The 14975-nt window shown below is 42.3% G+C and overlaps 1 protein-coding gene across 1 annotated transcript; it reads left to right on the forward strand.

Annotated features, from left to right (window-relative positions):
• The first annotated feature begins 1738 nt into the window (after positions 1-1738).
• On the forward strand, positions 1739-4101 carry psmg1 (proteasome (prosome, macropain) assembly chaperone 1). Its single transcript, XM_083686097.1, has 7 exons — positions 1739-1930; positions 2257-2369; positions 2662-2816; positions 2955-3017; positions 3190-3388; positions 3646-3776; positions 3920-4101. The coding sequence occupies exons 1-7, from the start codon at positions 1809-1811 to the stop codon at positions 3995-3997; spliced, it is 861 nt and encodes a 286-aa protein (XP_083542223.1). The 5' UTR covers positions 1739-1808; the 3' UTR covers positions 3998-4101.
• The last annotated feature ends 10874 nt before the right edge of the window (positions 4102-14975 follow it).

A 14975-nucleotide genomic window follows, 5' to 3' on the forward strand; every position in this document is an offset into this window, starting at 1 on the left:
GAGGGATGACACACAAAATACTGTATGTCCAGGGTCAGAATCGAACCAGGAACCTTGCGATTATGTGGTATGCGCATTAGTGTGCTACGCTACTAAGTGTCCCATGAGAGGTCATTCTAATCAGACATTCATGGACTATGTTACCATGTGTTCTATAACATAAGTTCAATTTGCTTGTCTGCTATAGATAGGCCTACATTACTGTTATAGATAGACCTACATTACTGCTATAAATAGACCTGTATTACTGCTATAGATAGGCATACATTACTGTTATAGATAGACCTACATTACTGCTAGAGATAGGCCTACATTACTACTATAGATAGACCTACATTACTGCTAGAGATAGGCCTACATTACTGCTAGAGATAGGCCTACATTACTGCTATAGATAGACCTACATTACTGCTAGATATAGGCCTACATTACTGCTAGAGATAGGCCTACATTACTGATATAGAGAGGCCTACATTACTGATATAGATAGGTCTACATTACAACAAAATAAATTGCACAGTATAAAAAATATTGCAGTGGGGTAGAGAGAACCAGCAGAGTAATACAACAAATAAGAAGAAGAATCACAGTAACAACATAAAATGTTGGGTATGCTACAAAGAGATGTCACAGCGCTGCTGGTTCTAGTCCCCATCCATATCAATCCAGCCATCAATCATGCAGTACTAGCCAGCCATAAAAGTCATGTATATTGGACAATACGGGGCAAATAGAATGTGTTTGAATGAAGTGGGGTGGGATACGTTGAGCTTCAAACCATATCCAGTAAGTTAGAGAAAACTCTGTCCTGGAGTCCTAGCCTGGGGCAGGGGTGTCGGGTGAGGCTGAGGTGGGGTGAGGTGGAGGGGAGAGGAAGGGAAAGATGACAGAAGGAGAAGAGACCTGAACAGACCCGTAGACAGTCAGACCCGAACCCGAACGGAACTCTCGTGATCAGCTGTAGTTTTCATTCCCATTCCTCTCATAAGCCTAGTATCTCCATTCATTAAACCAATCATTTCACTGTTCTTCCTTCCTCTGCCTAGGTGCCATATAGTGGCAGCAATTAATTTGGAAAAGGTATCCACTACAACAATACATATTGATAGATTTTCATTTAAATTATTTAACGCTACTTCACACAATATTTGGGATTTTCTTTCTTTTTTTGTATAAGTGATGAAACGTATACTACACCTACTCCCGTTATCATGAGGTCAGGAACCGCACATATTTCTGTAATTCCGGCGGTCAAAAATAAATGTCATCCTGAAAAAGTTCATATTTCATACTCGTTTAATTGTATTTTCATTTGATACATGGAAATGGCTTTAAATCGACATCGACTACCAGTTGGGAGCTTCAGTAATGGAATAAGCAAGCCGTTTATTGGTTATTTAGTTTTAGGCGGTAAAAATAGATATGGAAGTATCCCAAGGTACACGGACCTTACACAGACCCATACGTCCGCCATCCATTCGTTTGGAGAACTGAAGTACAGCCTACAGATCAATAGTCTGGTGCTATAATTGCCTTGTTTAGGATTTGCTCAACTATCAAGGCGAATACGATTAAGGTCTCAGAACACATACTGACCATATACATGTTTATTATCAATAGTATGACTGATGAGAGAGAAAGATCGCTCTATTTCATTTCACAGACAGGTGCTTCCACCCTGTGGAGAAACACATCAGACAGACAACTGCTCCAGTTATTACAGCCAGACACCCACTGCGCATGCGCGGAAGGAAGGAGCTCAACACGCACAGTCACACAGTCACCATTTACAGTAACACTTGTCAACCATGGCAACATTTTTCGGTGAGGTTTTATCCGTGTACTCCCGTGCAGTAGAAGAGGACGACGAGGACTTGGACAATGAAAATGAAGAAGATGAGGAAATTCGTAGAGAGATTGAAGAAAAGAGGTAGCGAGTTAGGCCAACGCCAAGTTAGCATAAGTAGCATAGCAGCTATCTACATTTACATTTACATTGATGGCATTTAGCAGACGCCTTTATCCAAAGTGACTTACAACAAATACATTTGTTTAAGTAAGTGAGTCATCTATCCATCAGTCATCATAAGATAAAGTAATCAATGCTCAGACCAGGGGCCATAGGCAGTCGCAATGCTAGAATCTATCCAATGCCAAGCAGTTCGTAACTGCAACTGATTTAACTTTCTCTTTCGTTCCGGTGCACAGCAGGGTTCCATGCGGGTTTTATTGATCACGTTTGCCTTTGTCATACAGGGAGGTCTTTCTTGAGTGGTGCCCAGAAGTCACACAGTCAATAGAAAGCTCTGGCAGCGAACCATCATTGCAGTGCTCAGACTTCGTCCTAGCAGTGGGTCCTAATGCTTCAGGTAAGCTCAACCGAGGACACACACACACACACACACACACACACACACACACACACACACACACACACACACACACACACACACACACACACACACACACACACACACACACACACACACACACACACACATTCTCTCTCTCTCTCAAGCAGATATGCGCACATACACACCCCATTGTTGAGAAGTTGCTTGGGCTCTCTCTCTCTCTCTCTCTCTCTCTCTCTCTCTCTCTCTCTCTCTCTCTGTCTCTGGTGTGCCATGAAGATGAACGTCCTCTCCAATTGTTTTTCAGGTTTCCTGTCTGCGTATGTGTTAAACTCTGCAAGCTGGGACGCAGTAGGCCATGCGTCGCTGTGGAACGAGAGGAGCAGGGGCTCCAGCAGACAGACCGGTGCCCCCCTGCCCGGAGAGCAAGCCTGCGTGTTCTACAGGCACAAGGACTCATCAGTGAGTGGCCAACCAACTACAACATTCTCATTTCCCGAACTAGCGGACTTTATTAGCACATTATCACTGAGCACTTTGTGCCCAGATATTAAACAAAAACAATTCTCAAAGGAAAAACTCCCATTGCTTTCTTTCTAGGTTTTGATATGCCAAAGCACTTGTTACATTGCAGAGGATCAGCTGTTTCAGTGGACTGAAAAGGTGAAGTATTGCATATATTTGTTGTTTGTGCAAGCTGTCTTTGACCCTTTCTTTGTGATGGCCACAAAAGTAGATGCTCGCTTACATTGGGGCACCATGGAAACTGGGAAGCCATTTCTGAAAAGAAAATCATTGCTTATACCTCTCCCTCCCTCCCTCTGCACTACTGTAGGTGTTTGGCTGCCTCCAGAAGAGAGGGCTCAGTGTCACGGTGCTGTCTGACAGTCCTGTGGCTGAGTACAAAACGCCAGACTATCTCTACGGAAGTGCAGTCCCATTCCTCCGCTCACTCAAGACCAGTGCTTCCAAAAGCCAGACTGTCTGCCCTTCCCTGGAGCAGCCCAACATAGTCACTGGACTCCCTGCTGCAGGTGTGTCCAGCAGCCATACTGGTGTTTATACTCACAAACCTCTGCAGATATTTACAAGCACAGTACTGTAAACAATACAGATTTGTGTTATTTCCCATGTTATGAGATCTAACGAACTAGCAGAAGAATGCAAGTCATGTTTGTTGTGAAAGGGCATGCGTTTTGTCCAGTTATTTCCTTTGTACAGGTTTAGTATGAGAGAAATGGCGTATTTTTAAGCAATGCTGACCGAAACTGTTCAATATTCATCCTCTCAGTGCTCAGCCACTGCCAAGTGCATGGGATCCCTGCTGTTCTGCACCAGTGCTACAGTGATGTCATCAGCCCAGACTCGGTCACCATGGAAACCTATAAACCTGCACTGACGAGTCTTAGCAAATTGGTCAAGGTATGTTGTAAATTTTTCTGATATCCCAAGATAATTAATAGTGGCCTTTATGGCTGCTGTTCACAAAAGCAGAGAGCTGATTTCCTGTTCCCTTTTTTTTGCCTCTTTCTCTTTCCTCCCTTTCTCCCTCTCTGTATTTCCAGTTGGAGTCTTGTCCGAGTGCAGAGGTCCTCCGCAAGTTTGCCAAAGTCAGCGAGGCTCAGAGTAACCTGTACACCTAAACATGGAGATATTTTAAATAGGCTCTGTATCTTTCATTATTTTTACTGTAAAATATGTTGCATTAAATGTGGACTTTCCAAAAAATAAACAATATTACCCCAAGCGATGTCTGATATTTATTTATTTGGATCTTTTTGAGGGTTTTGAATTGAATATTGTAAGGTGAATAAGTCACAAAAGTAAAGTCATACCAAAATACCCTGCCCCCTCACATGGAAACCACTAGAGGGCACTGTGGAGCTATCCCTAACAACCCCTGCCCTGCCAACCAGCCCTTCACTTCACAGTGGAAGATTGCTCTTAAGCGTTTCTTATGCCGTTAACGAGACGGGTGGCCGAATTTGAAAGGATGGCCATGCGAGTCTAACCTTGAGCACCCCACGCTCCAATGGGATGACCTTGGGAAAGCAGGATTTGTATAATTGCTGTAATATTTCACAGTTGTTGTCTCTTATCTCCTTTCTACCCTGTGTCTGTATTTGGCTACCACATGTTCCCCAGATCTATCCTCTGTGGTGTCCTTATTTACCTTTGAAAGCAGCCCATTAGTCAGATGTCCTTGAAGGGTCTCCCTCCCTCTCTCTGCATTCTGTCTTTGTATTATTCTCCCTTAGAGGTAGAAAAACCCGATCTCGACCTCAAACCAATGCATTGAACTCTGTATATCCTGTGAGACCATTGATGTCTGTTCTTGTTGGTTGTGTGTGGATCAGAAATCTCCATTCTCGTTGTAGACTGAGTCCCCCAGACTAAATAGTCCCACAGCCTAAAATATCTTCTAGAATGACCATAAACAGTGCCCTCCGTAAGTATAAGGGAAGACTATGCATTTTGTCTTCTTTTAGCTCTACACTCCAACAGTTTGGATTTGAAATCAACAATTACTACAAATAGAGATTTTCAGCTTTAATTCAATGTTTTTTTTTTATTGGGGTCACAATTTAGAAAGTACAAAACATAACTCCCCCTATTTCATGGCTCTAAAAGTATTTCAAAAAATGTCCAAATAAAGTAGCCATGTTTGGTATTTGGTAGACAATCCTTTACATGCAATAACTGTCTGAAGTCTGTGACCCATTGACCCCACCAGATGCTGGATATATTCTCTGGTGTATAGAGTCAAAAAGAAGACAAAATGCTTCCTCTTTCCAATACTTATGGAGGGCACTGTAGATATATTGCATCTAGTCACTCCTTAACCGTACTTCTGTGTCTTCTCTGAAAGTAAGATTGCTTGCCTGTTACATTGTGGAGTTCACATTGCATTTGAATTAGCTTCCTCAAGCCTTTGCGATTACACTCATAATGTGAATACCGTACAAGCTTTGGAATGAATTATTTCCACATTTTTATATGCATTCATGGTGATGGTTACATTGGAGGGGAGGTTGTTGGAGGTAGAAATCGGAGGACAAGCTCATTCTAATGCACGTTTGATACCATTCCTTATTCTATTCCATGCATTACAATGAGCCTGTCCTCCGATTCCTACCTCCAACAGCCTCTCCTGTGGTACAAAGCAACACCATATATGACACATTCGATACAAATATAGTGGATGACCTGCCATCAAGTTTTAACAATTGCTTGACTGTACGGTTAGATAAATGGTTGAATATATATGCCTCTGTTTAAAAAAAAAACAGTTGAATAGATGCCTCTGTTTTAACAGATGGTTGAATATGCCTGTTGTGAGGGTCATCAAAACAAAATTTTGATAGCACATTTCGTACACAGGTGCAATACAATGTGCTTCAAAATGAATCAAAATAAACGGAGACTGGCTGTTCCAGAGGATGGGGGCATAAAAACTAAAGGCTGCCTCTCCATGCCTCCTGGTCCTAGGCTTTGGCATAGTTAAAAGGCCAGCGTCAGAGGACCTGAGGGAACAAGGATCCCACCTAGCATCTACCATTATCTATGGCTGTGGTACCTTGGAGGGCCTTTACCCATTCAAATGAATCTTCTACACACTTACGTCCTGAATTACATTTTGTTCTTATTTATCATAAATCATCCTTTTCAAAATCAAGAATGGTTTATGTATGAATCACTGCTAAGTCTGTGGCTGCTGCTGTTCAACTGATAAATGAATCACATGACTTTGGACCATTGCCATTACTCAGTTTACACTGACATTTTCAACCTAGGTGCAATCTTATTTTTGTCCACGAGACGGTGCTGTCACTCTATGTGATTTGATCAAAAGGTGAGTCAGCTGTCTGTGAAAGCAGACTGCTAGAGATGATATCTCGTTTTTCATTTTTACTTGGAGATTGATATTCAGTTGTTTTATGCAAATGGGGGTCAAATGATAGCGGATGAGTGCAGTTACCTCGAAAAAGTATCAATAAAATTCCTAATATCAATCATGTAATTCCCAAGACTAATAATGTTGATCAAATCAAAAATCCACTTATTGGTATAGGTGTGACATTTACAATTACCTGCACTCTATCAGAACTGATCAAACAGTTCACTCCATATTAGTATCCAAAACTGCATTCATACTATTATCACTATGCATACTAATCTTGAAGTCGACAGAATTCTGAGAAATGGTTTAAATACTGTACATCCTGTATCATGAAAAAGACAAAAGTGACTTTAATATAATTTGCATATCATTAACATGCCATCTGGCCAGATAATAGCCATGCAATTCATTTTGGTGAACGTGAACATTTGCGTAGGTGGGATGGTCCATGGAGGTGGCATGGTTGAAATCAACACCTCATTGCAATGAATAAAGATTTCCTTAACAACTCTCCAGTGATGCCTTCACACCGAGAAGTTAGCAGTCTTTGCTCTTGCTAAATCCCAGCACTCGTCAGTGATTTCCAAGAAACTCTTTGTACTCACACTCCCTCTCCATCTTCTCCACAGCTACAACGTGTTAGGGTGCTAATGATCGCTACCTCCCCATGCTGCATGTGATCTTTACTCATCGTTAAGCCGCGGTGGCAGCTCGTTTACCAGGCACCTTTTGGATGGGTGATGTAATGTCATGAAAGAGACTATCTTCACTGACATTCTCCTTTATATTGCTAGGTCAAGGTATTCTTTTGTCCCCAGTTCCAGTGTGTGTGTGTGTGTGTGTGTGTGTGTGTGTGTGGGGGGGGTTATATCGACAGAGCCTTGTCGGTTTTGCTGGCCAGCAGAGCTTTTACAAATGATTTTGGTACACATAGTAACATAGTGGAGGATAAACCCAAGTAAACTCAATTTTACCCATCTTTTTATTTTGGTGAATTGGGTTTACTAACCTTTTCTGCTAGGCTAATATATTTTGCATTAGAGTCTACTCACCGATCCATTTAATCCATGGTGTTCAGGGTTTACACACCTGTATTTTTGTGCATACCACTTCATCCCTGCACAAGAAACAAACCTTTGACCACATCAGTAACATTTGAAACCCAACAAGCTTACACTATGAATACTATCTAAGTTAATGAATGAATCATACTGTACTTGGAGTACTCTGGTTTCCTGTTCATCATCATCATCATCATCCTGTTTTCACTTTAGTATGAGGATGATATACCAAACCCTTCATGTTATAGGTTCCATGATTGGGGTCAATTCGGTTTCAATTCAGGAAGGGTGGAATCCTAACTCAAGATCTGGGTGCGTAACTCCAACATTTGAGTAAATCTTGCACTTAAGCGTAAGGATCTCAAGTTAGGATTCCACAAAGTGATTTCAATTTACAATTCAAAACAATAGATGTAAGAAGGTTCTATTTTTCAGTTTATTGAGAAATAATTTAAAACACATTTCCAATTTTCTGAATTGAAATTCAACTGACTCCAACACTGATAGATTCCATACTATCACACTTATTATTTTGTGAAGAGTTGACATGACAGGACTTACTCACTCTGGTGATATTGTATTGCGGTGGCTATACTGATTAAAAGTGGGCAGTTGCAGAAGGGAGCATCATCTGGGTCATCAGTGGTTTGTGTGTGTCTGTGTGTGTGTGTGTGTGTCAGAGAGAGAGAGTGTGTGTGTGTGTGTGTGTGTGTGTGAGAATGAGAGAGAGCAATAGCATGCATGAGTGTGTGTAAATGTGCAGATTAGATTTGCACAAAGATGATGACAACCTGTTGAGTGATTCTCTCCAAGTACTGGAGGACTGGAGTCCGTGGGCTTTTCCCTTGATGGATGATTCAAAGGCATTTTCAACATCCTATTGTGATGCTGCTACTGTACCACGTGACGAGAACATGACTCATGAAAAATATGGCAAGAAGATGTTTAAGAAACATATTATTTAATTGGAGGCATATATATGTCAGCAGATTTACCTATATGCTAACCCTAACCCTGTCACACCCTAACCCTGTCTTTAACATGACACTAACCCTACCCATGTTTAAATCAATTAGCCAGTCAATCAATTAATAACCACAACTTCACTTGGATAACTATTTGATTACCATGTTATGATTGTAACCGTGTCTTGTGGTGTTCAACTCCATCCCCTCTGCAGGCAATGGGGAAATCCCTGGTGTGAGGCAATACTGGCAACCACATCCATACCCAGTTTCACACACACACACACACACACACACACACACACACACACACACACACACACACACACACACACACACACACACACACACACACACACACACACACACTCACACACACACACACACACTCACATGCACACCTACAGTACACACATACACACACACACATACGCACACATGCGATGTACACACGCACGCACACGCATGCACACACACGGACATGCACGCACACGCTCATATGCGCATGTACACACACACACACACACACACACACACACACACACACACACACACACACACACACACACACACACACACCCTACCTTAATTGGTAATGCCTGTGTCAGTATTGTTGCCTGCATCAGCTTTTCAGATAACAGAGGAATTATACTGTAGATTTGATGCAGACGCTGGGTGTGGAATCAACCACATGTATCAGAGGAAAATCACTGTGTGTACATTTGATAAATGACTTGCTAACATTCAGAGAGGTTATGAAAAGTTTAAGATTTCACAACAGCGTTGTTACGACAATTTCCCAGCATCGATAGCTGTTGAATGTTATCATGTTTGACCTTTGAGTGTCTCACATGCCATCGTGGTACAAGTCATGGTGTGAGAAAAGTTATGATGCATAACGCCATAAAACGCCATTTGTTTGAGAACAGTTAGAACTGTTGTAGGTGAGCATCTGTTTTACTATACCTATGGATCGTATACAAGGTGATCACGTATCGTCAATACCTGTCACCATAAAACCATAAACAAAGGTGTGTTGGTGTCTATGTTGACACAGGGATGTGACTTCCACTCTGCGGTGGTGACACATTAACAAAAAGCCATCTCACATCACAGATCGAACACGAGCTTGAGGTTGCCTTGTTGAATGAGACCAGGGGGTGCTGACGTGCTTTCATTCATATCTATGTAGGATAAAAGGTGTAAAAAATCACGTCTTTATCTGAACCAAGGTTTCAGTTTGACTCATTGAACATATGCTGTCGCTCCTGTGTGCGTCACACAGTTGGTTCACTGTTAACCACAAAGTACAGACCATTGTGTACGATGTGCACGCTCTGCGCTGCCAGGGCCTCCAACATGAAAAGAGAAGCAAAGAGAATGTGCGCTTTTCTAAAGAGGGCAGAGTCAGTACTATAAGGAGTCAACGTGATTGAGCAAGGAGTCTTAGTTTGAGGGCTTTCAGTAAGTCATGTCAGGGAATCAGTGTGTTGCGTTACTTCTTTAATTTTACTGAATGTTTTTGCATTTCAACTGAGGAAGTCGTGCCTATCTCCACTTCCGGGCTACCGTGGTAAACCTCCGGCCCCAGCAGAGTCTTTAGACAAACTCATCAAGCTCAATCTTTTAATATCCTGCTCTGGATATTTGACACTGAAATAAACCCATTAGCAAACACTAGGTTATTTCTTAAGGGACATGGACTAACAAGTTGTAATGTAATAAAAGGATGGCTTAATCCCATTCTGATCTTTCAAACAAACTGTAACCATTTCCTCTTTACGGCAAGGTTGTTGAGTATAATACCCAAAAACAAGTGGGTGGCGTTGGAATGTGGCAACGCTAACAAGTGCAAGTGAGAACATTTTGAAATGGTGAAGAAATCAGAGACGTTCAATCAGTTTTTCGTGCTGTTTGTGGTCTATGTGCAATTCTCATTGTGACATCACTGTGCTGTATATGTAATATTACATATATTATTTTTTATTGATGAGACCTTGTGCTCTCTTTAACCACTTCTTCTTTTTTTCTCACGTCGAAGACGTTTTACAAAATGCTGATGTTATCAAAACGGCTTTGCGCAAGTTAAATGCAGAACCAGTACTTAACCCAGTGAGTTTCCACTTTACCTTTTGTTTGAGGGAGTCTCTGGTCTTTTGTATTTTATGATCCCCTTAATCATAGAGTTCCACGGATGTTATGGTAAACACATTGACTCCTCAATCATAGAGTTCCACGGATGTTATGATAAACACATTGACTCCTCAATCATAGAGTTCCATGGATGTTATGGAAAACACATTTAATTCTCAGTTCATGTCTCCTCTTGTATTGTCATGCATGATGCGGCTGTGATTCAGCCTGCCTGGGTTTTCCCACGGCTGACATGTCCAAACAAACATTCCAAAATGTCAAGAACATGTACAAATACATATAGAAAAGGCAAGTTGTTTAAAGGGAGAATTCATAATGTGGAACAAACTAGTCGACCTCTGAGAACACTGGGTGTGAATTCACAGTGTGATTGATGAGTTGCAACAGACTCCACCCCTTAGAGGGTGGGCACGCTTACTGTAAGTGGTGAAGGGCGGAACACTTCCAGGGAAAGAGCTCGGCCCTGAGAAGCCTTTGCACTTTGTTTTGCCCCTGGCACTTTCAATTCACTATGCAAGATATCTGGAGTCCTGCCATTTTAAACAAACAAAGCCTGCCTAATCTGCGAGCCCTCATCAGATCTGGGATGATAATCTTCCCACAAGTTAGCACATGTGGGGGCGTCAGAGTGGGGGTGGTGTGGAACATTCTGCCCAAGGTTCCCTATACCTTAGGCACAGAACCACTCTCTTTGTACTTATTTCGTCTTGACTCAGATTGCTGTTACAACGGTTGTTCAGAATTTCTTTTCATTGTAACACACCATGACCTCACACGTCTTGGCATAGAAGTTGGTGCGTTGCACGTACACAAGTTGGTTTCAGGTAAACATTGAGCAACAACACTGCATTGCTATCTACACTTAATATCCGATACTGTTCAACCTTGATATACCTGTATGGTGCCACAAGACATTTACACTAGACACAACAGATTTTCTGTGATGACATTGCAATGACAGACTCTGAGTGACAACATCCTAATAAGGATATCATAATGGCGTTATTGTAAAAAGCATCAGAGTGAAGGAAAGTGTTTATTTTGGTAACCCATTACGGCCTACTATCATACTGATTTCCATTTGATAAGAGACATGACCCAGTGATATCATACAGTATGGTGGATGAGTCCCCAACACTATCTCCCCCAAGGGTATCCCATTTCCTCTGGTTGTGAGCCCCAAAGGCTTATGCAGTGCAATAAAACCATGTGTTGTAATGAACGATCCACTTGAGCTTTTTAATGAACCTACAGCCTGGTAACCATAGAAGCCAGACGTCACAGCACAGTCTGAAGATGATAAGGAGGTTTTATTGCTTCGTAACACTGACTGTTCATGTTATTTTGGTTGGAGCCATGCTAAGCTGTCGGTGGAAGGCCTTTTAGGATAGTATCACAATAAGAACTCAGAGAAGCACGAGATTTTGTAGATTTTATCTTATATTGAGAACAGAGATTGATGCACTGTTGCGAAAATGATGGTCGTTTGGGGGTGATAACGGTTTATAAACCCATTAAGCCATTCTCACAACTAAATGGTGTGTATGTGGGCAGCGGTTGTAAAATAATTTCTCCATACTATGTTGTATAGTGTCAAAATGTCTCTGTAAGGTGCAATATTAACATATGAGTACACAATCTATGTGCCCCAAAAAGTCTAAATGTAATGACTATGGAAGCTATGATGAGAGGGTAAAAACAAACAGAGTGCTTGCCGGACTTCACAAGGAAATACATGTGAATACCTTGCATAAGCTGTAATGTGTCACTGTCTGGAGCTAATGGTGGAAATCTTTTAAAACGGTAAATAGGAAAAATACCAGAGCTTAGCTTGGGTCACTTCTTCAGCCAACGTAAACTTGATGAATACCAGAGTGTGGGATTTTCTTTTATCCAAGAAAAATACCCTTTTGCTGAAAATGATGATATGTTTCTTGTCAAGTTTTGAAAAATCATTTCAACCTAAAAACTCATGTTTGTGAGCACTAAGATGGAAAATGTTGACTTTGCCTTCCATGCTAATATATTGGGTAAGGTGTAGCTTCAGTTAGGAATAGGATATTGCTGATACTACAACTCTGAAATGTATTGGAAGAAGACATCACTTTTAGTATTTTTCATGTCTCTTGGTAGAGAGAAGAAGATGGCGTTGTCTCTGAGTGGCAAAGGTATCTGGTGTTCCTCCAGAAGTCTTCAGATTCTTAGCATTCTTCATTCTGAGATGAGAGGGCTGTTGGGGCTGCTCTAACCTGTGTTGGCTGGCAGCCAGCGGCACATAGCCCTGCTCTTAGTCAGGGCGGGTCTATGTGAGCCCAGTGACGTCCATGGTAGTGCCAGAGGCAGTTTCTCAGGTAACCACTTGCAGATGGAGTTGGCTGGGCCCCAGAGAGGGCTCTTCCTGGAACAGAGCAAACTTGACAACAACCATGTACACTAGTATGTGTTTGTGTGTGTGTGTGTGTGTGTGTGTGTGTGTGTGTGTTTCAAGAGGGCCATGACCTTCTCAAACTCAGACTATTTACAATGTTTATATGTCTATTTAAGCATCATTGTAAATCCAAAATAACACTGATTGTTATCCTGTTAACCTGTTGTCGTTGTTTCAACCATCAATACTGTAAAAAAATATATGTATATAAAAAAATATCATATATGTTCGAACTAGGTAGCACTTATAGGATTAAGAATCAATCTCCATGACATACTGTATGGTAGATGAGAATTATAACGATGACAAATGATGATGAGGTGTCCTTAAGAGCCACCATGCATACAGTAACAGTATGTGTGTACAGTATTGTCTGAATTCCACCGATCTGTATGTCACATCACCCTAAGGCAATAACACTGTGAGTGAACTTCAACAAAAGCTCCCCGCTCTTTCACAGTGGGAGGTTCTCATTGCATCAAATGTTTCTTCGCAATCGTCAATCGAAGATAAAAGGGATGACTACGGGGGTAATAAAGATTGCGCTATCTGGGGTGTCTGTTATAAGGTTCATTGTTCTCGTTACAGGCCATGAATAATTGACTACGATGACAGTAACACAGTCCAGATATGAGAGAGGGCTTCCAGGAGAGGCTATTAGAGGAGGCAGTGGAATCCCTCTGTGGCTGTTTTTAATTTGCCTTGTGGAAGAGGGAGGGAGGGAGAGGCTAGTTTCTTCTATGGCATAGTGGCTCATATGAGACCTGACGTAGAAACACCATGAAAAGCACCATTGTGTATAATTATGTGAGCTAACAATATCATACAGGGGTTTTATGATATTATTAGTATTGATACTAACTATGTATTTCAAAATTGGTTTGAGAATGTTGTTTTTCGTTGGCCACATTCACACACATATTCATTAAGTTTTATAGCTGAGCTAGCATGCCCCCAAGGCCACATTTCAGCTACCCTTATTGTTTTTTTTTAAAGCTCAGAATTTGTAACCGCCATCTTGTCTTGTTCTCAGCTATGGGGGAGGCGTTTCTCTGCTCCAGATGGCTAGCTAAGGCAGATGGAGAGGCTAACCTTTACAGCTAACAAACACTCAGCTAATATACACTCTGCCGTGCAGCAACATGCTTTGGCACAGGCTTATGGCCCAGGGTGGAGAAAAGACTGCAATGATAGTCTGTTACTGTGTGACGAAGCTCATTCTATGAGGTCCATTTAACTTTTAGGGTGTTCCCCAAGCTTCATCAACCATGTAGCCTGCATTCTCATTTGCTTCATTTGAATGTATCCCACTAGAAGAATATGAATTGCAACGTGTCCCATCTTGTTGCTTCATAAACAAACAGTGTGTGTATGGGTGTGTGGGTGTAAACTGTAGCACAGCAGTGTCAGTGCCAGACGACTCACATTGTGATTAATGTTTGTATTCTTCTAGTGAACTCAGGGATACATTCAAATGAAGCAAACCAGAACGCAGGCTTCATGGTTTATTGGCTTGACCTCATCCAATATTGGGGAAACAGAAAATCATGTTGGATATTCGTCAGCTGCTAGCTCAGTACTTAGAGGTATCATTTTCCTATAATTTACCAGCCCCCCGTTTCCAGAGCAGGAGAAGGAGACGGAGGTCCCGTCCATTCAGGCCCAGCCTTCCAGCCCCCCCTGTTTCCCAGAGCAGGAGAAGGAGACGGAGGTCCCGTCCGTTCAGGCCCAGCCTTCCAGCCCCCCCTGTTTCCCAGAGCAGGAGAAGGAGACGGAGGTCCCGTCCGTTCAGGCCCAGCCTTCCAGCCCCCCCTGTTTCCCAGAGCAGGAGAAGGAGACGGAGGTCCCGTCCGTTCAGGCCCAGCCGCTGCCGTCGCACCTGGAGTCAGGTGTGCAGGTCAGGTGTGCAGGTCTCAACACCAGGCCAATCGCAGGCATCGCCCTGCTCCGGTCTTTCGTCCTGGGCAGAGGGTGTGGCTCTCCACGCAGGATCTCCCCCTCCGAGTCGAGTGCCGGAAACTGTCCCCACGTTATGTTGGCCCCTTCAAGATCATACACCAGGTCAACCTGATGGCGTACCGCCTGTAGCTTCCCCCGTCCGTGAGGGTGCAC

The sequence above is a fragment of the Argentina silus genome (assembly GCF_951799395.1).
Source record: "Argentina silus genome assembly, chromosome: 2".
Classification (NCBI taxonomy): domain Eukaryota; kingdom Metazoa; phylum Chordata; class Actinopteri; order Argentiniformes; family Argentinidae; genus Argentina; species Argentina silus.

Bases quoted from the DNA above. Each gene is read 5' to 3' on its own strand.
- psmg1 (XM_083686097.1), top strand. From the start codon at position 1,809: ATGGCAACATTTTTCGGTGAGGTTTTATCCGTGTACTCCCGTGCAGTA. The intron at 2,370-2,661 runs GTAAGCTCAACC...ATTGTTTTTCAG, and splicing joins AGTGGGTCCTAATGCTTCAG to GTTTCCTGTCTGCGTATGTG. The intron at 3,389-3,645 runs GTGTGTCCAGCA...TCATCCTCTCAG, and splicing joins CACTGGACTCCCTGCTGCAG to TGCTCAGCCACTGCCAAGTG.